General features: G+C 39.6%; 1 protein-coding gene across 5 annotated transcripts; it reads right to left on the bottom strand.

Moving 5' to 3' along the window:
• Positions 1–1,294: 1,294 nt before the first annotated feature.
• Positions 1,295–22,706, bottom strand: ZFAND4 (zinc finger AN1-type containing 4). Of its 5 annotated transcripts, none has more exons than XM_051800112.1 (10): positions 22,579–22,706; positions 21,591–21,893; positions 14,265–14,340; positions 14,096–14,163; positions 13,389–13,575; positions 9,536–9,683; positions 7,545–8,726; positions 6,879–6,933; positions 4,436–4,553; positions 1,295–2,181 (listed from the first exon to the last, which is right to left on the bottom strand). In XM_051800112.1, exons 2-10 carry the CDS (start codon positions 21,772–21,774, stop codon positions 2,046–2,048), a joined length of 2,154 nt encoding a protein of 717 aa, XP_051656072.1. In that variant the 5' UTR covers positions 21,775–21,893; positions 22,579–22,706; the 3' UTR covers positions 1,295–2,045. The 5 variants fall into 5 exon arrangements, with proteins under 5 accessions (XP_051656072.1, XP_051656073.1, XP_051656075.1 ...); XM_051800113.1 differs by having other exon boundaries at positions 4,436–4,550; XM_051800115.1 differs by having other exon boundaries at positions 7,884–8,726.
• Between the last annotated feature and the right edge of the window lie 2,132 nt (positions 22,707–24,838).

Genomic DNA, 24,838 nt, shown 5'->3' with positions numbered 1-24,838 from the left:
ACTGCATTGCATTTTCTGAAAAAGCACTTCATTATATATATGCAGAAAGGGAGAGTCAAGTGAGATGTGACTCGGACTTCCTGCCACACGTTACATAGTGTTACTAAAATTTGAGTGTGGCCATTCTAATGCACTGCAAAACAGTTTCCTGACAATTATACTTATGGAAAATCAGACTAAGTGATGACAGATGATATTTTTTAATTCTCCTTCTTACCAGATCTCTACTGTACCTTCAAAAACAGCAATGCCTCTGTCTTCAGAAAGTTTCTGAGCTGCATGCAAGTAATTGTTGGGAAATCACTAGCACATTTGTCATGCTCCTTATTCTTTTCCTTCAGCATCAAGTACTGTCCCATGCTGGAGAGGAAATAAAAACTACAGGCATGTTCATGGTACCTAGCACAGCTCAGTAACAACATGTTCTTCATACCATATGCAACCTTCTCCAGTAACAATAAGCCTGAAGGTCACACACACAGAACTACATTTTTATCTTATCACTGCCCAGAAGGATGATTGCAAACATTTTTTCCAAGCTCGTCACTCCAGGAAAACTTCAGGTTTAAGAAGTTTCAAGTAGACTACATGAAATGGATTTCTTCCAAGGGTGAGATTCTTCAAGTTACTTCTCCCTCTTTCAGCGAGTGTCTTTTTTGGCCCAACTTTTGATTTTCATTCTCATAAGCTGCTATTGTTTGAGTGCAGCATAGATCATTTTAATACCACAACCAACTAAGTATCTGAGGACTTTTGATAAGACAGGGACCAGGACATTCGATACAATGTGGGGGGATTTCTTTTGTTTTAGTGGTTTGGTGTAGGTTTTTATTAATCTCTTTATACTGGAACACTTAATGCAACTTATATAAAAATATTTCAGAAGCATTAATGGAATGAATTAGGAAACTTTTCTAGTAGGTATATTCTTCCAACATCACTTTCTGCAGTAGCTGCATGATCATTAGAGGTGTTTAATGCATTTACTGAACTGCCCTTACCCAGTATCAGCTGGAGGGGAAAAAGGTGAACATATACCATTTATTGAACATCCATTCTGCCTTTGCTAGTACTTCAGGAAAGTAAGACTTCAGGAGGTTTATTTAAAAGCACACAGTGTTGGTCACACCTAATGAAGTTGGTGGGAATTCTTCTTCAGCATGAACAGATATGAGCCAGTGCTTGTGGAAAAAAAATTAAATATATATATGCTCCCAACAGAGCCCAACTTTCAATTTAGGAACATGCTGTATGAGACAAGTTATTTTGTGCATTTAGAACACATAAACCAAAATAAAATTTAATATTTATTAGAATTTCTTCCAGTAACAGCATTCAACATCTTAACAAACCAAGTTGTGAAGTCTTAAAAAAATCTAGGATTACAAAAAAAGTTAAAATAAGTTGTTTCTTATATTTAATGGCAACAAACAGGGAACCTTCTATTTAAAAACAAACTTGTCATATAAACAGTATTATTTTAAGAAAATGTGATTAAGATGATATGTAATTTTCAGAATGGACACACAATGTATGAATTCCAATCAGAATGAAACAGAGGGGCTGAACACACTATCCCCTTAAAAAGCTCAAAACAGGCTGTTTGAAGAAAGGGGAAGGAGGAGGATCTTTCTAGTGAAATAACTTAATGGACAAAAACGCAAGAGTACAGAAGACATTACATGACACGCTCATTACAACACCCCCTCAACTCTGGTTATACAGTAAAGTTAGTAAAGTGCATCTTTAAAGACTTGTCTAGTGAAATAGCTTTTCCAAATATAAAACACAACACGTGCAGTAACAGTTAATCATAGTGTAAATTTTTAGAAACTAGTTTTTAACCTTTCATTCACTCAAGAAGAAAAGTCTTAACTGCAGTAGTGTTCACATTATTCTTCGACAGGATGCATCCTCATGTGCTTTTGTTACTTGGCAAATCTTCAAATACGGAGCATGGCAAAATTATGCAGTTTAAAGCAAGTGCTTCTCTCAATTCAATACAACTCTTCAACAGCAGAATGGCCACATGCAGCACAACCATGTCAGATTTTGGGAAGCTTTGGTGCACTAACGATGGGATTGGTTTCCTGCAAATACCTTCGCCCTGCACTCTTATAGTCGTAGGTGCAGGTGTGGGTCTCTGCATAGCGGTGCGTTGCACAGAAGTTGTTTCCACATCTGAAGAAATATTAGAAGTTACAAGAAGCTTTTAGAAGCTTTTAATGCTCTGACGTGCTGGGAGAGCTTTTGCTTAATCATGTGTTATTTGACATAGCTGTTTGGATTCTTAACATTCTTGTCTGATAACACTAACTGGTGGGGTAAACAAAACAAAAGAAGATTTTTCTAACTGAATGTTGCAGTTTTGACCCAACAGTCTCTTCAACTGGTAAGCTAAGCAAGATCAGTACTCCTGAAACCAGCTAGCAAGGATCAAACACACTTATAAATTAAGAATTATGAGCTTTGTTTTACTTTCTTTCTTTTTTAAAGACCTCACACAACATCAGTAGGTGTAATTCAGAGGACAAAACCATGGAACTAAAATAATGGCATAGGTGAAATCCATGTAATGCATTTCAATTCAAAGCCACCACATCATTCACACCATCAAAAGAGTTGTTTAGTTCGGCACAACTTCTGCCTGGCATAAACTCAGATTAGCCATTTAAGGTTAATAAATACAGATTTATGCAGCTGTAAAGACATCAGACAGACTAACTATAGGGAACATAAGTTCCTATATGACTGGAAAACGGTGCATCTATCCAATATCAGCTGCAATTTCGATGAGTTAAGATTATGTTTTTTGCCTTCAAACTTACAGTTCAGCAGCTAAGAGCCCTAACAGGAGAAAAGATATCGTATCTGATCTGGACAAGTGCTTTCAGTGGAGACTGATATTAGTGTCCTGATAGCCTAATTATTCAATAAAAATGCTTTCTGACAGTAAAAGAATGACATCATTCAAAATCATAATTCTCTTGAAATTGATGAAGCATTACCCATCCAACTGTCTCACTATTAGACTGTAACCCGGTATTTATTTATCTGTTTATCTGGGCTCATAATAAACTCTTCAGCTATTGTTCCAGTGCTTTTGTGTGTCTGGTAGTAAATTTGCTTTTCTTTGGTTCTTGGTCCCATAATCACCACTTCTCTCATATGAATGCACTCTCTATTTGGTTCATGTTCCTTTTTTAGTAAAAGGTCATATGGTTGCTCCTTCTGAAAGCAAACCAAATACTATTTTTGGAGATGTGCAATTTCTCCCCTTTATTTTTTATCTTAAGCAAGCTGCTTAGTTACTTTTAGAAGAGCTTGCAGCTATTCATTCAGCAGGGAGTGTGCAGTGTCCAAAACTGTTACAAAATCAAAAACTGAAGAGTCAGCAGGGAAGCAATTCCTCACCCTAAACTCTCCTATACAATTCTCCAGTGGCTGAAGTCTTGTTCATTTGGTTGTTGACTGGCACGGACCAAGATTAGCTCTAAATGCAACCCTCACAGTTGATTAGCCTCCAGCCTTGATTAGCTCATGGGAAACAATACTGAGAAAAAAGTATCTTGTGGGAGAAAATTCTTGGATAACCAAGATGAACAGAAAAAGCAGGTGTTTTTTTGGTGGTTTGCTTCCTTGGGTTTTATTTGCTTGTTTGGGGGTTTTGTGTTTTCATTTGTTTGTTTTTGGTTTGGGGTTTTGTTTGTTTGGGTTTTCAGTGGTTTTCATTTGTTTGTTTTTTGTTCAGGTTTTGTTTGGGTTTTTTGTTTTGGGTTTGGTTTTTTGTTGTTTTTTTTTTTTTAAGTTCCTCATGATCACCACCAAGCACTAGGTCTCATACTGTTGTTTGCAAGTCATGATTTGGAGGACCAGCACTCTGATGTTCTGCTTTTGAAATGCTCTACATGCTCAAAGGTGACTGAAGTCTTGCAAGAAACAGAACACACATAAAATAAAAAATTTCTTGAATACAAATTTGTATAAATTCACAATCTGTGAAAATGTGTTGCAATAGAATCACATCTGAGATTTTCTGAAAAACCATTTCTAACAAAACCAGTTTTTCCTCAAGTTGTTAATCATATCATTATTGTCAAGAAACTTCGCAGAACATGCACCTTTAGCAAGTTCTACTCACACCAGTATAAAATGTCATTGTTCTTTTTTTGTTATCGTGTTTTTATTTCCTGACATCTTCCATTCTGATACCTTTCATTTCTTGATCTTCCTGGAAGAACATACACCTCAAAAGCAGAACAGGTACAACATTCCTAAGTTTTAATTCCTGCAGTTTTGCTGAACTGAGAAATCCAACCTTTTTGAAGGTTGCCTTTCAATCTTCCATGCTTAAGGAATACCATGCAGCAAAGAAAACTTTTTGGTTAACTCAGCTATCAATTTTGAGTAACAGCTGGTTATATGCTCAGCCTACCTGCACTCATAGCTGGTTGCCAATCCAGTTTTCTTGCCACAAAGAAAGCAGTGCTTTGTAATTTTCTTTTTTGCTTGAATTAAGCCATTCACAGGTGGAAGATGGGTTGCTTCACCTGCTTTCAGAAGTAGAAAGACATCAAAGACATTTTATTTTAACTTATTCACAGACTAGTTAAATGTTATCTTTTGAAACCCAAATTCATTTTACATTTCCTAGAATACTTTAGGTGGGAACCCCAAAGCCTAAACAGAGAGGGAAAAAAAAAAAACAACCTGAAGGTCAAAAGAGAAAACACACCTCAAGCCTACGAACACCTTTGGAAGAGGTATCACAATGTGGGACCTAGAACTGTTATTTTTAACACCTGTTAAAAGCTCACATAAGCAGGAAGTTACAAAAGAAATTAAGAAACACGTCTCATAATGGTCTTCCCAAATGCAAAATGAACATGTGTAGTGTGATTGGGAAAACCATTGCACACAATGGCTTTACAAAGAATCAGTTGGGCATTCCAGTAGCATCTAGTATATTCAGTGTAGTAGTCTGCCAAAGAAGTACTGCAACATTTTAAAATCTTGCTGGTACTCCGTAATTGCAACAAACTATAGTATTAGACTACAGGCCTCTATTTAGCTATATGGTTACATTAGGCACTTTGCAGGTTATTTGTAAAATTTCTATACTTTAAAATTTACTTTACTTTTACTTTTTGCCCTGTAATTCTTGGCCATTGCTTTATTAACTGGAGAGCATGTAAAGAACAGGCATCTTCCTTCCCTCTGTAAGAGTAAGCTCTTTGTCCACAACTTGCTTATATGTATTTCCCACATGCTGGGACAGTGGAAGTGAGCAATGCATCCCTCTCAAACATTCTTTGAGTGTTTGTACCATTTTATTGTCAGGATGTTCCCAAAAAGTGATCTCATGAGTTCAAAAGTATTTTTTTGTCCAGGACACTTTTAATCCCAACATAAGTCACTTCTTAGCTGAGATACAGCAGGCTACATTCAACAGCAGCACCAGGCAGTTGCTACACATTGCAGTCATCACTACCATCCTCTCCCACTCCACTGCTTCCTAGCATCAAAACTTCCAGGTAGTGTTTGCCCACGCTAACAACTTCATCATCTAAAAGTACACTATTTCAGTTAGCCCAGTTTGTGGAAGAGACAGAGTTTGAAGACAGATGGCCCTGTGGACCGTAAAAAACAACACACCTGGCCTCACATTTACGGTCCCTACAGCAACTACACTGAAAACTGATTCTGTCTCTCAGCCAGTTACACAACAGACATGTCTCTCTCAAAAGCCTGCATGATATGATGACACCAACTTGGTCTTTCTCATGTCTAGTATCTTTTGTAAAATACACTTTTGTCTGACATAAGATACACCAGAGGAGTGTCTTCTTCATAGTTCTATCCAAAATGATGCTGATGTTAGTAGGCTTTCCCATCATGCAGACATGGCTCTTAGGGTATCACCTCTGTTACCAAGGAGTAGTTAAGGACAGACCTGTTTATTAATTGTCTGACAAGTGAAAGCTGCACCCCAGTTGTGAAACAAAGGCAGAATCCGCTACTTTAGCAGCTTTTTCTCCCACACAACAACTACGTAATTTTTCCTATTGCAGCTGCTATTTGAACATCTATTTTCTAGCTCATTCTCTATATCTAGATCTTAAAATCCTGGAATACATGCCTGCTTCTTCCTAAGGTCATACAGAAAGAAAAGAAAACCTGTAAGCTGCAAGTCAAAGATGTGAAGAAGAAAAATTAAATGTGCTGAAAATCTTTAGCTCACTGTCTGAAGAGTTGGAAAAGCAGTTTTAAAACTAAAAGTTTTAATCTAGACAACTCCTTTCCTCCCAGGAGAATTAATCACATAAGAAATTAATATCTAGGCATAACACATTCATTTTCAGTAGATGTCAAGCATTAACCAAGATTAGGAGGGAAAGAATGATGATCAGTACAAAAAATAGTGAAAAATCTGCACTAAATCAATGTTCTTCAGCATCCATGCCCTTATTGCTTCCTCCCCGCTTTTCTTTTGCTCAGGCTGTAGTACTAAAGACAATGCTACTGATAAATTTGGCTCCAATTTTAGTAGACTCAGAATTATTCACAGAACTGATCATTTGGAAACTTCAGTGCAGAAAAGTCATGTTTATATCTACAGACGACATGCAGGATTCATGATGTATTAAAAAAGTTTATGCCAAAAAAAAGCAGTTATGTCAACTTAAGATCTGGATGCCATCTGTATTTTAAAGAATTGCTTAAAAATATTAAAAGTTTAGTCATGCTATAGACGTGCAAAACAACAAGGACTCTAAAAGCCACATGCCTTACAAAGATAAATTATTTTTGTCCTCTCTATATGTGATATACCAGGAAAGATTAAAGAGTCATCTTTAATTATTGTGTAAGTTACTTACCTACTCTTTTCCCTACAGCTGCCATACTTCCATTCATTCCAAGCCCGTGTGCAGACTAAAAAAAAAAAAATTTCCACAAGGAAATTACTAGCAGATGGAAATTAAATGAAAAGCCGATACCACACTGTCTAAGTTATTTGATATCAATGTTTCATCAATCAATGTACCTACAAAGAGTCCAAAACAACTTCTGTAGATTAAGTTAAAATTCTGCAATATAAAGCTTTACCCTAAACGACTATATAATAAACCTCCCCATACTTCAAAGCAACAAAGCACATTAGAGCTGAAGCTTGGCACATATGGTGCCAGTCACAGGGCACACTTTGGAATCAATGACAGTCGGTGAGCAGCAGAAGTCAGATGACACTTCTAACACAGACATTCATTATTCTACCATTACAATAACTAACAATTTCAGTTGTGAACTGAACAAACACTTTAATCTATGAAAAATTACTTCTAGGACCTGTTTAGATAAGGCAGTTAAGATACCAACAGAAATTCAGAAAACAGTTAAAGACAAATCAGGGATTTAAACACATCTCCCGCTCCCCCCATCTGCCTTTCCTGACAAGACACATACATACACACAGAGTAGTTTTGTAATACCAGTATCAGAAAAGACAGGAAAACTTCGATTTCTCTGGATGCATTAATACTCACTAGAATATATTCAGCAGGTTCATTTGGAGGAGCAGTTTTCCTAAAGCTTTCTTCCTGAAAATGTTGCAGGTTTGTAGGTAGTACAATACCAGAAGTCCGAAACCTGCCTGTACCACAGGAACTCTGTAAACTTTCCCTGTTTGTGCTTCGGGCCAGCGAAGCCAGAAATCCTAAGTTACTTACAGAACTCACAGATTCTTTGGATGCCTTGCTAGCCACATCTGTAATGTCCCTATCCTCTGCTTTAGAAATTACATCAGGTCTTTTTCCAAGTGACTCTACTTTCACACTACAAAATCTAGCAGTCCTAGGAAAAGAGGAGTCTGCTATGCTACGTACTTCCAACGACTGAAGCACATTTGGGGAGGCTGCAGATCTCAAGTTACCAGCCTCGAAGCATCTGGGTTGTGCTTGTGGTTTCAGAGAACTGTGACATGCAGCTTGCGCCGAATACCGAAGGGGTGACAAAAGCAGATTTTTCTGAGGACTTAATTCACGAGTACGGAGAAGACCAGTCTCCATTGTTGCAGTGCTCAGCACTTTGCCAATAGGTTTTCTATGCTGCTCTACAACCTTAGACTCTTTGTCTCCATCAGGCAGCTCAAGCTCTGGGTTCACTTTTCCCATATCATATATCTCACTACACTGTTCAGCGGTGCTTCCTTCTGTTAAAAAAGCAAAAGCGTCGGATTCAGGTAGGTGTTCTTCTTCTGTTCCATAGAGTTCTCCATTTGTTAGATTTGGAAATAAAAGAGCATCCTCCTCACTTGCTGAGGTGACATTTTCAGATGCTTTTTCTGAATTCACAGGCAGGGATGAAACAGGAGTCAGAACACTATTTATAGGTAGTTTTGCATTTTCTAGTTCGACGCGAGATATTTTCGGTGGTAACCTGATGCTACCAACTGGCTGAGACCAAGAGTTGCTCTGCCAAGTGTCATCTTCCTTAAGGAAGTGATTAGCTGTGGATGGCATTGTTCTGCCAGCAGTGGCCAAAGTAGCCAATGCTGAAAGTGCGTTTTGGGAAGACTCCGACTGATGCAAATTCCCAGGAGGAGGTAGGCACGACTGTCCGATATGGGGGAGCACTCGTAAGAAGCGGTGACGAGCGGCAGCCACTGAGCCACTAGATGGTCGAGGAGTTACTGGAGGACGAGGTTTCACCTTGACAGTTTTCTTAGGCTATTAAAAAACAAACCAACAACAACAACAAAAAAACCCACAGATAGAACAACAATTAGTATTTGAATTCCAATTGCATTCAAAGATGTGACTGAGAACATATTCTGAGGAATTCAGACAGCGTAAGGCCAGAAAGGACCAAATCATTCCTTCTACTCTGTCATATGTTACTAGCCATCAAGACTTCACCCCAACATCTGAATATTAAAATAAAAGATTATAATCAGAAAATGCTTTTCAGTAAATAGGTCTTATGTCAGAGAAATAGGAAAGGGAAGCCAGAATGCCATCAAAGTTATCCAGAAGAACTTCAGGCCCCAAACGCAACAAAAAAATGAAAGAAAGTATAATCTAGGTAACCTAGTCACTCATGAACACCAGTGTGATGTTTTGTCTTCAAGGTAATCTCACTCTTGAATTTCACTTTATGGGCTTTTTAAGTTACAGTATTTCTAGTGAAGTTTCATTTCGGAGAAACATTGACTTTTACCAGAGCAGTACTGCAAAACAATGCTTACTTGAAGTACTGGAAGAAAAAAACCCGAAACAAACAAAACCTCAAAAACCCACCCACCCAAAAAGCCTACCCATGCAAATAAATCCAGGACCAGTAGTGAATTCTTTCAATTAGGACAGATAGATCCAAGGAAAACCAACACCTCTTTGCAGAATGTTTATACAAGAGTATTTACATAACTGATGAGAAATCCTTCCCAAGACAGCAAAGTATCTGATCTGCTTTTTAGAAAAGCCAGCACAAGGAAAGCCCTAGCTATTTTACAACAGAAAAACTGAAATCATAATTTCACCTTTTTACTCAGATTCATGTTCTCCATCTTTGCCTTGAGCAGTTTCATTTTATTCATAGTAATTGAATTCTCAATAATCTGTTGCCCAGAAGGTGATGCCTCTGTCTCATCTTCATCATCAGCATATAAATTATAAACTGAACCACTGCTGAAAATAAAAGAAAGTTTGTATTCACCACCTAATCAAGTAATTTAATTATGTTTTCAATGTAGAGTATTCTCACAACTAGGAAGTCATATCCGTAGTTGATCTGTTGACAAAGCATTATGTAAAACTGTATGCAAAGACATTTCAAATCCATTTATCCACATAAGCATCCCTTGTAAGAGCAAAGTGATGTTGCCGAAATCTGAACATCGCCACGCTTCTGGGAAGTTGTTATATCATATACAGTTGGTTCACACTCACTATATATTTTCCCCACAGAGGGGATATCCAGTTCCACAAATGTCTCCTGAAGATATGCCAAAGCTGTTAAGTGTGTGACTCAGACAACAAGCTGATCAGTTTTCCAATTAACCAGACACTGGCATGGAAGGAAAAGTCCAAATTTCTATCCATCCTGAGGGGTGTTCTCACCATAAATGGAAATGGAGGGGTCACCCGTGTGGATGTGATATTCTATTTCTCCTTTTCAAAATATAAAAAAAAGAAAAAAAAAAAAAAGAAAAAGATCAGTTTAGGTTTCCAAAGAGTCTCACATTTGGAAAAAAATAAATAGATTAGAACTGCTAATCCCAAGACAAAATATTTTAACTCAGTAGCCACCGGAAGTTTATAGCACGACATTTCCTTCTTCCATTCTGCATTCTAAAAGACTGCAAAACCTCAATGCTTTAAAATCAGCCATCTAACTTCTTTTTCCTATGAAGCAATAAAGCATTATCACTAACATTTCAACATTTGACAGTGAAATGAAAGAACCATTAGGAGTGTCCAATTCATTACAAATTGATAAATTTTAAACATTGTATGTAGTACATTTTAAAGTGTTTTAGTTCTTCCATTAGGCTGTCAGCATCCAGAAATCATGACAATCAGGCAATTCCCCTGTGTTCATACAAGTGTCTTAGTAGATTTAACTCAAATTTCTAGTCTCAAAAAAGATGAAGGAAGAACTAAAGGTCACGAGAAAGTCGGTACAAAAAAAAATAAATCACTAATTAGAGCTGGCATCTTACCTGATTCTTGGAAATATTCTGCTGCCCTTAGTCAAGAGCCAGTATTTTTTGCACTGACTCTCCAAATCCATTTCCCTAAGATGTAGCAAAATTCCAAAGGCAGCACAGCTGGGAGACATTATGAAGAGCAAGATGGCAGCAAATTCAAAGCAAGAGTCAGCAAAATAGACAGTCAATTCTTACCAAGACCTGAATGGTTCCATATGGGGACAGTCAGCATACATATTACATACCTCTCCTGGTAAAAACCCAACACTAAAAAAAATAATTTCAAAATTTTAATTCTCAAAGATTTGGGTCAACTCAAAATAATTTGTTGAACTTCCCTTCCTTCAAGGTAAGGATAGGAAATAAAGTGGCATGTCTCATGTTTGTTTGGTTTTTTTGGTTTGTTTGTTTATTGCCTTTTTTTAAATGCAAAAATAATAGTTATCCTTTTCTTTTTAATTTTCTGACTAAGTAGGGGCCAAAAATACTTAAAAAAAAAAAAGGAAGTAACACAAAGATTGTTTGCTTTAATGTACTGTAAAATTATAAAAGTTGGACAGGGAATTTTGATCTTCATGACACTTTCAGCCTACTTTCCAATGAGTAAATTTTAAATTTACTTTGTCCATAGGTGTCAACATTCCTGAACTCTTGCTTTTAAAATGCATGTCTCAAAAATTATTAGCTTGCTGAAACCCTTTTGGCACCAGTGTCTGCCCATCCTCCACTAGAACTTCAACACTCTTCTTTTAATCCAGAGACAATGACCATTGTATGCATTTACATTTTGTCAAGTTTTAACCATTAACTCAACCACAGATAAAATAAAATTATCTGGAGACCTATAAAACAACACTGAAACCAATGTCTCATTTCTAAATTTCAGTCACTGAATCCTGCTCCACACACACACACACAGAGTGAGAAAAGCTGATAAACAAGTGCCTCAAAATGCTCAGTCATCAGTAAACCCACACACAGAAACACATTTAACTGTCAGTGTAGAAAACACTAGTATTCAGAGTGATTCACAGTCTTCCTCTATAAAGATCACATGAAAAGGTCTGATTTGTTCCCATTCTCTCCTCCCTTTGCTATTTTTCCATTTCAACACACATACACACAAAGATTTGAACATGTAGGTGGATACCAGGGAGCCCATTCTACTCAAAAATGAAAGTTCGAGCTCCTTATGACAACTCCTTGCAATAACTCACAGTACAGCATCCACAGTCCCAGCTTTTTGGATTGGTTTGGATGTTCCTTGGAGTCAAAAGGTTAAACAGGAACGATGTGGTAATAGGCAAGGTATCAGTGAGAACAAGAATTACACTGGACTGCTCTTTGCAGAAGTGTATCTAGCCCAAAGCAGCAGCAAAGTTGTCAGTTCTTACCAATCATGCTTGGTTTAACCTACTTCAAACCCACACACAATACCATATGTGGCTATTTAGTGAAAGAGTGCAGGGGCCTAAAGATCACAGATCAAAAATATTTGTGTCTTTTCCTTCTCTCTAGTAATTGTATATCAAACACTAGGTCTTTCTACTCCATATAACAATGTGGGAAGTCAACCTTGATATTTCATTCAGTCAGTACTTTTTAAGTACAGATCTTTTATAGAAGTTATACGATTAGTATCACTGAATACAAACACGCTGAATATAAACCCAGCACTAAGCTCTTGCTTTCACTTTGCAAACAGAAACAAGAATAGTCACTTTAAACAGCACAAGCCTTAGCCTTGGAGAAAACGCAGCTAGTTCCAGAATAGGGACTACTTTCCTCACAGTTATACAACTATTAAGCCCTTGAGGGGATAAAAAAACCCTACCCAAAAGCTGCAGGATAAAACCAGAATGTAATAATTTTTAATAGATATTACCAATTTTGATAGCTTTAGAAAAAGACTACTAAACTGTTCACTACTATGTAGTAGGTTAAGTGCCATACTTGCTCTTCTGATGATAACAGCACTTTGATTCTGACAGTGATTGAAACAGGTCAGCAATAGCTAACCTGAGTCCTAATTACATCCAAAGGCTAGCTCTATCAGTAATTACTTTAGTACATTTAAAAAAAACAAAACAAAAAAAATAGAGCAATACCCCCACCCAAAAAAACCCCACAACAAAGCCATCCCTCCCCCCCCAACCAAACAAAAAACCCCCCCAAAATAAACAAAGAAACTCCAACAAACAAAACCCACAGGATTTTGCACTGCCAATCTACTGTCTTCCTGACTAATCATTTGGTCAAGTCATACCCATAGGGAAAAAAAATTATGCCCTGAACAGAGAAATGTTTACAAAACTAAACAAATGCCTTAAGATAGAAGAGAAAATGCTTAACTGAAGGTTTTAATATCTTATATGGTCAAAATGACTCTCCTGTGAAATGGCAGTTTTCAGAAAGGGTTGGAATGTTGAGATTTGCCTTAAGTATGAGGTCAGCTTTATCTCACTATATTAATGCACACAGTGATTAAGAGAACCATCAGCATGACCACTGACCACAAAGCACTACTGTGCTGCTAGGCCACCCTGTTACAGCAATTTAATAGACCTTAGGGAATAATTCTTGCATATTCCAGATATTCTTTTGATAAATTCAACAAATAAAGCTGAAAATTATACAGCAACCCACTTCTGAAGAATAATATAAAGATTAAAACCAACTTTACCTCAAAGACTCAGATAATGGTGTTAAAGTGCCATCGCCCCGGTCAACCACACGGAAGAAATTCAACCTATCTCCTTCTCGATATACTAAGAAGGTGACTTGTTTGTTGGATGGTCCTTTCTCCCAGGTCTTGTCTCTAGCAGGATCCATGTATTCAGCCATTTCCCTGATAGGGTCTTTCACAGGAACTACAAAGACAAAAAACCAAAACAGAACCAAAACATTATTATTGTTGTTTTGATCAACTTTGAGAGCTCACCTCCGTTTCCAACAGAAATTCCCAACCTACAAGATATGCTGAGTTTTTTCCAAGTGAAAGTTATCAAGGGTATTTCTCCATTTTCATTTCTATACAGATGATCTACATAACCAAGTTTACCATCTGACTGAAACGATGCTTGATTCTTACCAACCATATTTTAAAAATTATTTGTATAATGACATTACAGTATCATTTTTTCTTCAAGCGAAGAATTGCTGATTTTATGACTTGATGTTTCTATACATACAAATAAACTAAGAGTAAACAAAGTGTACCTGGTATGCTAAGAAAGAAAAGATGGGGGAAAAAAATCCCTCTGTTTTTGTTGAGTATTTTTCTAGTTAATTTGAAATTAAGTCTGATTGTCTAAAATGCTTAGCTAAGAGAAGCTGTTTACAGTTATAAGACAATGAAAGACCACTATTTTTAATTTAGTTAACACCTACCTCTTCTGGTGTTAACAGGTCCACCTCGCATAGCCAGAACTAACTTCAGAGTGCAGCCTTCTGAAATGCTGCAAATAACAATAAATAAATTTTTACAGCATTTTCTGTTGTTTATGCTAACAGTCATTTGGAAACATTAATTAGAAATATAATTTTATTCTATACTTACTTATAATCATTCAAACAATAGTCATCCTTCAGTTCCGTATTATTCCAAATTAAGTGCTGCTGAGAGACAGGAATACCTAAACAAAACAAACAAATGACTAAAAATTGGAGCTTGGTAGAAGGGCTTCTGGGGAGTTTTAATTCTTTAAAGAGTGTGGGGCTGGTGGATTGAAACTGCATCACAGGAGACAGGAGAGAGGAAGCAGGACAGGGACAGGCACTTGAGCAGCCTTCAGTCACAATATCCAACCTCCAAACAGTTATTAAAAACAGAGTTAACATTTTCAGAAGGCTTTAGCTCACACACAAAGTTCAATGTTTTGCATCAACAAGGGGTCTGCAGAAGTGTTCAACTGCTTCAGGTTTATTGAATATTTCCTCTTTTTCCAGTCATCAGATGAGGGAGGTTTTGTCCTGTTTTCTGTACCTCAGAACTTTATGTCTACTGACAGGAAAAACAGGATAAAAAACCTGCACCTACAGAACTGCTGAATAATTTAATCACAGACTGATATTTTGTATTATCCACAGTACAGACAGTCATATTAAGGTAACTGGTGGCAGCTCTATTACAGTGGTGACAACTGCAAATGTGTTTTTATCCTGGCTTGGTTTGGAACCTGATAATTCACACATATAATTTAGTACCACAGAGGTTAATTAAACTTCTTCATACAAACGCTTTTGTTCTGGGTGCTCTTTAGGTCATCAGAACATTTTATTAATATTCAGGAACATTCATTTTCAACTCAAGCTCTGGGACGATTTGGCCATTTTTTGTTAAAAGAAAGTACACATACTGAATACTTGTTCCTTACTAAAAATCCATATTCTACACAAATAACTTCTGTTGCTTTTTGCGTGCATAGTCAACTCACTTAGATACAAATATAATACACATTAAAGATAACAAGCATAAGCTGGTACAACCTGAGATCTTCACACATTTTTACTAGGATGCTACCACTTTCCAAATTTTAGATAGAATACAAATGAGGATAATTATGAAAGGGTGAGACATCTCAGACCATCAAAAAAATACAATTAAGGCTAATGGAAGATGAATAGTTGTCTTTTTTTGTCTTTGGGAAAAAAAAAATCATTCCTCCAGCATCAAAAAAGTTGTTCAATTTGTCTAGTGAAACCCAAGTAATTAAGATTTCACTGTGCATTCCTGACAAATTTTAATTAAAATGAAAATCTATAGAGGTCAAGACCTACTTTTTCAAAAAGGTCTAAACACTACTCCTCAGACTAAGAAACAAAAGCTATAAATGTATTTTCCTGAAGGTTACATTAAAATAACCTTATATTTTTATTCATTGCATGTTCAGATACCTAAAGGGAAATGCAAGTGGCAATGCCACACAGTAGAACTGCCCAAAATACATCCGGCAAGAGGTAAACACAAAGACGAGAGCCCTTCAGCGAGTTTCCAGAAACATCTCAGCTTCTGAAGGCTGGCAAGGATGCTCAGCAAGCTGTGGCAAGAGGTCAGTTAAGCAGCCCCTTCCTAGGTAAAGGCACAAAGCTATGAACACCCATCATCAGCAAGGAAGAAAAGGAGACCAGATTCTGGTGAAAGTTCAAGAAGAATAAACAGGCAAGTAGGAGTTCAAGAAGAATAAACACGCTAAGGAGATGTCCCTGGGCAGAAGGAGGAGTGTACTTTGGAGGAATTGTTATTCTTTAAGCTTTAGAAATTGGAATTTCCTTTTCTCACTACAGCTCATACCTAGACCTTCCCTTTTTTGAATGATTAATACAACTTTACTCCACTTGGAGGGCATTTAACAAGAATCTTATATCCTCTGAAGTCCACAAGACATTTATAAGGAGAATATGTTCATATAGTAGACTAACATAATTGCTACTACGTTCCCAGCTATTTAATAGCTGGTTATAGGTTATGTTTTAAGTCTGCCTTGTAAGAAAAAAAAACAAGCTGGCAAGAGCCAGCGAGTCTACAGTGAAGTTTTCTGTGTTGTTTTGCACTCTTCTGATTACAAACAATCATTACTGTCTTCCCTTGTTATGGTTTCAGCAGCCTCCAAGGAGCAATTTCCAATTACTTTGATAAACTGAGACAGTATTTGTTAAAAAGGCTGGCTTGCAGCTGGCAATACTGGAGTGAAACATGTTTTTGCTCATTCAACAATGACAATGTATTTTTGATGAAATGAACAGATGAAAAGATGATACTCTGCTGTAATTGGAAACAGACACGTCTTTATTACTTATTCCCTTTCAAGCTGCTTTCTTAGAATTCTGTATTTATACATGGAGGAAATGGTATGTGCTTTATAGTTTCACAGGCAGCAAAACATGTATCAGCTGTCTCTTTTCTGGATTATAGTAAGGATTTCTTGAGGAGACATTTATACATGGGATCAGCATGTAAAACTGCCAGCAATAATGAGAACTCTGATATACCCATCCACTACCCTTCCCCCTAAGCAGCACATGACAGTATCACTGGCCTGCTCTGAATCAGTACTGAGAGGTAAGTACAGCAATGAGCTGCATCTCAGTGCTCAAATGGAAGTGAGCTAGGCAGGTGATGCTACAGGAAGACAGAAGAGTTTGCAGACTATCTATTGAAACAGCTGCAGATGCACTGACAATCTGACCTACTGAAATGAGGGGAGAAGAAGAGAGAAGCAGGTACTCTATGCTGTCTCTGAATCAACATAGCTTCCTTCCTGTACTCTTCTTTCTGGCATGCTAAGTAGGCTCACCACAGGTGATGTGGTCAAGTCTGATCCAGAAAAAAAATTCCCTGTAGATTTCAGAACAAACTTTATTTTATGTCGTGGGTACAAGGTCACTATGTTTAAAAACACCCCAAACATTTCACAGTCAAAATTCAAAGAGTGTACTTATCTTTCATTCAATGTTGAAATTGCTGGAGCCTCTGCTTAAGGAGAGGCTGGGCTGACAGTCCTGTTCTCCCTCAGAAACTAGCTACACTAGTAAGAGGTGCAAAGGTTCATAACTTACAGCAGCAGGACTGCTTTCCTACTGTCAAACTCCCCATCTCTGACCTGCGTGACAGTAACCATGGCAGTGTAAATGGCAGTCAGCACTGACTTGCTCTTCATCCAAAGGACTGACAAAGAGACTAATGAGCAAATCTCCAGTAACTGAACACAAGTCCACAAAATTTCCTGACAAAGGTGACCTTACTTTACACCTTCCAGATTCTGCCCTGGGCAGCCATCTGATCTGGGCAGTCTTGCATTCACAGGAGTCTTTTCCCAGCTCAGAAAAGGTACAAGCTTAAAAAATGCTTCATGAACTCGTAGCATCTATCAGCACAGTAAACAGGCAAATGACAAATCAAATAGAAGACGTAGGGGAAAAGAAGTAAACAGAAGAAAAGCAAGACCGACTCTTTTACAAACTCATTACACTCGTGTAATCCACTTCTCCAGTCCTGGCAGAAGCACAGCTATTTTCTCTAATGCAAATAGTAATAAACATCATTATGACATACTGTGAATTCACAGAATATTGAAAGAAATTACAACATTCACATGAAGTTTGCTTGACATTCTTCCAGTTCCTTTTGTTTAAGATGAAGCTGCTGTACATAGGCAGCAAAATAGTGACAGCAAAAAGACCAAAGAAAAATAACAACTCAGGTGATGAATTGAAAGTACACACACACACAACAACAAAATTGTTGTCGCATCTGTCACTCCCTGCTGAACACAAGCATTCAAAATTAAGATGTATTCTGAAAGCAGGTTGTGTTTTTCCCCTTTGCAATAATACAAGAACAAGAGAACACCTAAATTTTCATCTAAAATGGCAGATGTTTCCACATACACAGACCATAAAATTTAGTTGCAAGTACTCACTGAACAAATCATGACCAAGTTGTTTTTTTCTTATTTTAAAGCTAGCTATGTAAATGAATGCCTTAACACTCCATACTGAAGAATGCAAATTAATTCCCACAAGCCAGTAACAATAATACCATCACCAAATCCCAAAGCCCACCCGCTCCCTTGAGACTCAATCCTATCCTACCAAGTAAACATGTTTACAGTTATTATCTATGGTTCTTTAACAGATGAAATTATTAACCACTACTAGGAATACGCTACCTGAATGTTCTGTCTATAAATCCAGTGTAATAATTGGCATTTCTGAATGAAGAACATTAAACTTTGTCCAGCCCAGCAGCTACAAAAACTTGTGCAACGGAGGAAGCAAAAAGAGATCTCAGTTTAAAAAACCCCACTACTTCCACTTTCAGTGAAATCCAGCTTTTTTAAGTACTGTTCATATGTTAAAGCTCAGTCTTTCATGCCACCTTGAAACTCGGATACCATCCTATCCATGTCCATTAACACATGATCCTGCCTTCAAAACCAAATAACCAATGGAGTAGGTAGCACTGCCAGCAGCACTGTGCGTGGCTGTGTGTATTCCAGCTTTTATGCCACCAGAAGATACAAAGGGGCTATTTCTTCCACAGTAAACTCAGTCAGTGAATCTGAGACTAGAAGTGATTTACTCTAGGGGCTTCAAAGTCAACATCTATAACAAATCTTGTGCTTACTTAGCATGGAACATATTTGAGGACAAATGCCTGGATCTGACCCAGTATGCTTTATCTTCAACTTATGAGCAGACTTGCACTGAAATTTCAGATGAATTAGAACCCATTAGTAAGTTTTTACCTATATTCTTCACTGACTATAACCCACTGAAAACAGATAGCTGGAGACATGGAGCTCCTTCTTAGTAAGGTATCAATGTCTACTACAGCTGTGTAAACAAAGCCCTTCCATATCAGATTGCTAATAGGTACCAAGAATGACAAACAGTATCTGAAGTATACAAAATTCCTAGCATGCCATACATATTATGCTTTTTTATTACAGTGCAGACAGTCTACAGCTATTGAGATTCCAGTTGTTGACAAAGATCAATTTGCCTTGTTTTAATTTCATTATTAGCCTCCTACAATTAGAGGTACTGGCAATATTTGACCAAATTTGTTAACTTCAGAGAAAATTCTAGATTTTTTTTCTTGGAGGTTTCCAGTCTCAGCTCATTTTTTCAAAACGTGTCTTTTTGTATGCTTATGCACTATCATCCTCAGCACCCAAATGAGTCTACAGAGACAATACACATACTAGGGACCCTAGGTAGTCTTCCAGCAGTGCAGGAAACATTCTCCAGCCAGAACTGCAGCTTAAATGAGATTCACACCCCATGAGAGTTGACACAATACAAAACCAAAAAGTGAAAACGAGCAGCGGAAACAGGAACAGATGTAAACTTTCTCCTTCCCATGCTAAATCACAACAAATTTAAAATTTTTGCTCCACCTGAGTGATTTATTGTTCGAATTTGTGCACTATAATAGGAACTCCATCACTGAAAAGTTGTTTATTATTTTACATGCAATAGCAACCACAAATGCAACATAAAATTAATTTGTTATTGTGTATCTGTTTCCTCCACACACAGCTGATCAATCTGTTTTCACTCTGTCTCCCATAAATTGTATTAATAAGCACATTACAGATATTTTAACTCTGTTATGGAGTATCAAGGTATTTCAGCTGACTTTTAGCAATTCAATGATAATCACCAGTGAACTCATCTTCCATGTTTAATGAAATTTACTTACTAATAATTAATTCTATACAGCAGGCACCTAAGTCATAATTACCTTATCATCCTATGAACTACAGCATGTGAACAAAATTCTGAATAAGCAATATTGTAACTTCATTACTGAGCTGTTCTAGTAAGAAAATGATGATACTTTTATAAGCTAGGCACACCCAGCCTACACTAATAAGTTACAGGTGTAATTCAGTACATGTATTCACACTCTCATGTTTTGGACTACAAGAAATACAAATTCCTCTTCTTCACATCTCCCACTGATCTCTTCATGTATCCTTTAAAGCTCACTCCTTCAGAGATACTGCCCAGATAACCTGCTGTCTCCTGTACTCTACTGCCTCTGCTACCTTTTAATTCACCCTTAGTTAGCATTCTGTGCATCTCTCCTACACCTACGTTCAATCAGAGAGAAGAGAAACCCTTTCCTTTTCTTGTTTCACCTCTTGCCTCCAGGAGCATCTTAACACATTCTCTGACTTGTGATTAATTATGGCCCTGTCCACAGGAAACAAAAGCATATCCATACAGCTGCACTACTATAGCTAGATGGATGTAAAATACAGTTACCTGCATGGTGGAGCTTCTGCCATGTGGATCTCAGTAACAAAAACTCACCCCTATTGTTGCGATGCTTCTGTGTTTTAAGACTTATGACAGCTACCTTTTTCCCCCCATCCCTTAGAGCAGACTTCCATAAGAGGAGAATAGTTATCTTAGATTCAAGTCTAAAGCATCAAATTACATCTCTCAGAGAATGGGTTTCACACAGACAGAAGGATGAAAAACACAGGTATACTAGGGAAAGAGAGGATCCCTTTTCTTAAAGTTAGCAACTCTGACACTCTCAGCTTCTGCAGCTATAGATCTTTAACCCCTCCAAAGTGAAAAAGAGAATGCAATGCTTGAAAGTAGTTAAAATATGTATATCTAAATATTTCAAATCATATTCTTTCACGCAGGATCATTCTCAGCATAGAGGGAAAGGAGTAAGAGAGGACTAACCTACACCTTTTCTTCTTGCATAAGCATCAGGATTGGCCCCATAACTTAAAGGAGCTTTTCACTTTGCAAGATGTATCAACTTCATCACTTTAAGACAAAGCAATGCCTAGCCAGACCTAACAGTAAAAGATCACTCACCTAAAGAAAATTCAAATCTGTAACTTAAAGCTGCCTTTGGGATTTGCCTGCACTGCAGTTACTCCTGTGACTGCAGTATCATAAAAAAACCATAAACTGACTAACCTAACAAGCAACAAGCATAGCAGCAAGTTTAAAGTATGCTCAGTTATAATAGAGACATATTGCATGGCTCAAGATTATATCCCTGCTGGTTAACAACCAACTTAGGTCAGAGAATCCATAACCTTTTTAAGATTAACATTAATAATTGTGTATAAAATAACCTCGACAACTCAACCAACCCACCAGAAGAGCAAACACAGCAATTCCAGTGAATCCTAAGCCATGAACTCATAGGAAAAAGAAAGAACAGAAAAACAACTCAACTCCAATTAAATCTAAAACAAAAACTGAGCACCTAGCTTATATATATACTACTAAACATGACATTAAAGTTTTCTGGTTTGATTTTAGCAATTATAATTTTTAAAACAAGACTTCCTCTCTTCCTCTAAAATGATAAAGCTTACACTGAAATAAGAGAGAATAGTACCTTCCAGTCTTTGAATTTTAGCTTTCACAGAAATAACAGTTTCAAAGGGGGAAACTCGCAGTTCAAAGCACGTTCCTGTGAGCGTTTCAATGAAGAGCTCCATAGTTTCATAGAAAGGAAGCTTGTAGTGAAACGGTCCCATACTATCCTTATTGAAAAAAGGAGGCTCTTTCTTGTTGGCCATTAGAAAGGATTTACAACTTCCTTGTAAGAAGATCTGTCAGGAAACTACATTCCACTTCTAGCCAAGTCAGCTTTGAAGACACGTGTGGTGCATTGCTGTTCATCTTTAGGAGTTTTCACCTATAAAGCAAACAAATACAGTTCTAACATCTGAACATAACTGTTAAAGAGAATATCAATTTATTCTTGATGAACAATAAAATTCTTATTCTGAAACAGTAAGTTACTACATCGGTAGTGCAAGATAATCACAAAATATATCAGTGATGTTGTAGTTTTAGGACTCTGGTTTCAGTCAGCATTCCAGGTGCAACCTTGCTATTTCTGTTTCCACAAACGACATGACAACCGGACGCCCAACACCTCCCGAGAGGGGCTGAGCCCTCGGCAGTGTCAGAGATCGAGGAAAAACTCCAAAAAGGCACAAAACCAGGGACTGGCCTGGGCTCGGGGAAGGCAGAGCTGGAGGCGGCAGCCCGGCCCAGCGTCGCCCCGGGGCGGCGGGCCGAGCCCGGGCAGCCGAGCGGAGCGGCCGCGAACAAAGGCGGGCGAGCAGCCGCCCCCTCCCGCCGCCCCCGCGCCTCGGGGCGGCCTCGCACCCCGGGCAGGGCGCGGGGCCCCGCCGCCTGCGACCCCGGCCTCCCTGCCCTGCACGGACACCGCCGCGCCTGCGGGACTGGACCCGGGCGGGTCGAGCACAGCCCCTCTGCCCCGTCGCGCTCGGCGCTCCCGCCGCAGGGTCTCCGCGGGAGCCGCGCTCCCCAGGACCCGGAGCCCGCCGGGTGAGGGCGGGGTCTCCCCTCACCTGCCGCCGCCGGGCCCGCTCGGGGGGAGACACGGCTCCTGCCCCCCGCCCGCTGCAGGTCGCCGGAGCGGCCGTGCCCGGCGGGACGCGCGCACCGGGAGCGCAGCCGGAGCCGCCGCCGCCGGGGGGGCAGGACCGGGAGGCGCCACCGCCCGGCAGCCCCCGCGCTGCCCCGCCCCCGTGACGGCCCCTCCCGCGGGCCAATGGGACGCCCGCTCTCACGCAGCTCGACCAATCAGCGCCCAAGAGGGGCGGAGCTCACGGCGCCTCAGGGGCGGGCGCCGCCGGGCCGCTTGTTATGGTCGTTAAGACGCGGGGCGGCCGCGCGTGCGCGGGGAAGGACCCGGATGCACTTCCCCGTCGCCGGCGTGTTCCGGGCCGGGCCGGGCCGGGCTCCGGGCACTCCGCTCCAGGGAAACCCCGCCCACGGCGGGGGTGGAACGGGACGGGCTTTCGGGTCCCTTCCCACCCAAAGCATCATGTGAGTCTGTGCAACGCCCACAGCGCGACCGGCGGGCCCGTGACAGCGGCGGCGGCCGCGGGGTCTCCTGGAACAAGGAGTCCAGCGGGGCCGGGTAAGGCCGAGGAGCGGTGGCACCGGCGGCTCGCCCCGGCCGGAGCGCTGGAGGGGCAACGCCAGCACGGACACCTTACGCTCGGCCCGAGAGGCTGCCGGGGAGTGCCGGTGTGTCCCAGCGCAGCGCGGCCCGGCCGGCGCGGGCGGGAGGACTCGCAGTGCGCGCAGCTGCGCCGGTGTCCCCAGCCGGGACAGGAGCGTTCCCGGCCGCGGCAGGGGCCAGAAACAGCTCTCGGGCACCTTCCCTGAAGGTCAGCGCTCGCCTCTGCTCCCGCAGGCCGGTCTCCAGAAGCAGAGCTTCCCTCGGATGATCACAGTCTAGAGAAAACAAGCTTATCCTATTAGGAAGTGCTAATTACATTAAACACTTTACTTTCCATTTAGGTTTTAAATTATGCAAGACCTACCCTGACTAGCTGGTAGGTTTTAGGCCCAGTTAAGACACTCAGAACAAACACTGTGGCTTTCCACAAGCATGTAGCACATACAGGAGTGCTGTGACAGAGCTCCTGGGCAGAAAAAAAAAAAAAAAAAAAAGAATTCACCCTCTTTTTCCTCTTTTCCTCCAGTATGTCTTTGAAGCCCTTCTAAGCACAGAAGAAAGGAGTAAAGCAGCAATCCAAACCATGTATGAGACATATGCAGCAGATGTAATGCCTATAAATAAAGTGCAAGCACTTTCACTGTAGACACCCATTTGCAAATAGCTCCCACATTCTTTTCCAAGCTGCTACTCCCAACGTACCCCCCACTTAACATGAATCACTGTCAGGCCCACGTATGGCACAAATCAATACATCACGTTTCTCCTTTATCCCTTCCAACCTTTCCTCCTGCTTTACCCTCATTAGTGCTAGATGCTTCAGCTGTAGTACTTACTGTGCCTGATAAAGTAAATTCAACTGGAGAAACAAGAGATTGAAGCAGATGTCTCAGAACCAGGGCTCCAGTGAAAGTAGGAATTGCTCTTAAAGAAGTCCTCTGAGTACATGCTTTAAATTCACACAGAGCAGAACAGTCTTAAAGAGTTGGAGATAAACTAGTACATTATTATCATAAAAGCAGAGCATCTAGTCAGAATTGCAGGCAATCACTGATATAATAAAAGAAACGTTTATCAATCTGCATTTATACATTTGCTCTCCTTGTACGCATGCAGGAGAGCAAGTGTCTACCACTGGGTATGGTTAATGGCATCTGTTCCAGAAGGGGAAGCTAGAAAATACAGGAAGCAAGGTTAAGCCAAATACACCAGTTATAGGGATTCCACGGAATAGCAACCTCCTGTAAACAGCCTACAACATGTTATGGATGAGAAGGCAAACGAGACAGCAAGCCTTAATGTGCAAAAGAGTCTCTGCATAAAGTATGTACGTGGGCTTGTTAGCTCTCAAGTGACCAAGCTGCTCTGTACAGATGGACTTTGTGGAAAGTGTTATTTGCAAAACTCTGCCAAATCCATGCAGGTGAAAAATCTCATTTAGTGGCTTACAACTTGAACAGAAGACCATGTTAGGTTTCTGTTGTTCTCATGGACCACTTGGTGCTCATTTGTAACATGAGCTTCCTGGCAGGGAAGTGTTAACTATTGTTATTTTTATAGACCACATTGGCTGCCAATATGAAATACCTCATCTCTACCTGCTATCAAGTCCTGCACTGAGATTTGTTAACTGCTTGATT

The sequence above is a fragment of the Manacus candei genome, unplaced genomic scaffold, assembly GCF_025592945.1.
Source record: "Manacus candei isolate 608988 ecotype Guabito, Panama unplaced genomic scaffold, ASM2559294v1 h1tg000050l, whole genome shotgun sequence".
Lineage (NCBI taxonomy): Eukaryota > Metazoa > Chordata > Aves > Passeriformes > Pipridae > Manacus > Manacus candei.
Note: the sequence above shows the minus strand (reverse complement) of the source record. Positions and strands in the feature narration are given on the sequence as shown.

Coding starts and splice junctions, on each gene's coding strand:
- ZFAND4 (XM_051800112.1), bottom strand. CDS start 21,774: ATGGCCAACAAGAAAGAGCCTCCTTTTTTCAATAAGGATAGTATGGGA. Junction 14,341..21,590: donor TAAAATTCAAAGACTGGAAG/GTACTATTCTCT, acceptor TGTTTTGTTTAG/GTATTCCTGTCTCTCAGCAG. Junction 9,684..13,388: donor CCATTATCTGAGTCTTTGAG/GTAAAGTTGGTT, acceptor TTTTATTTTCAG/CAGTGGTTCAGTTTATAATT.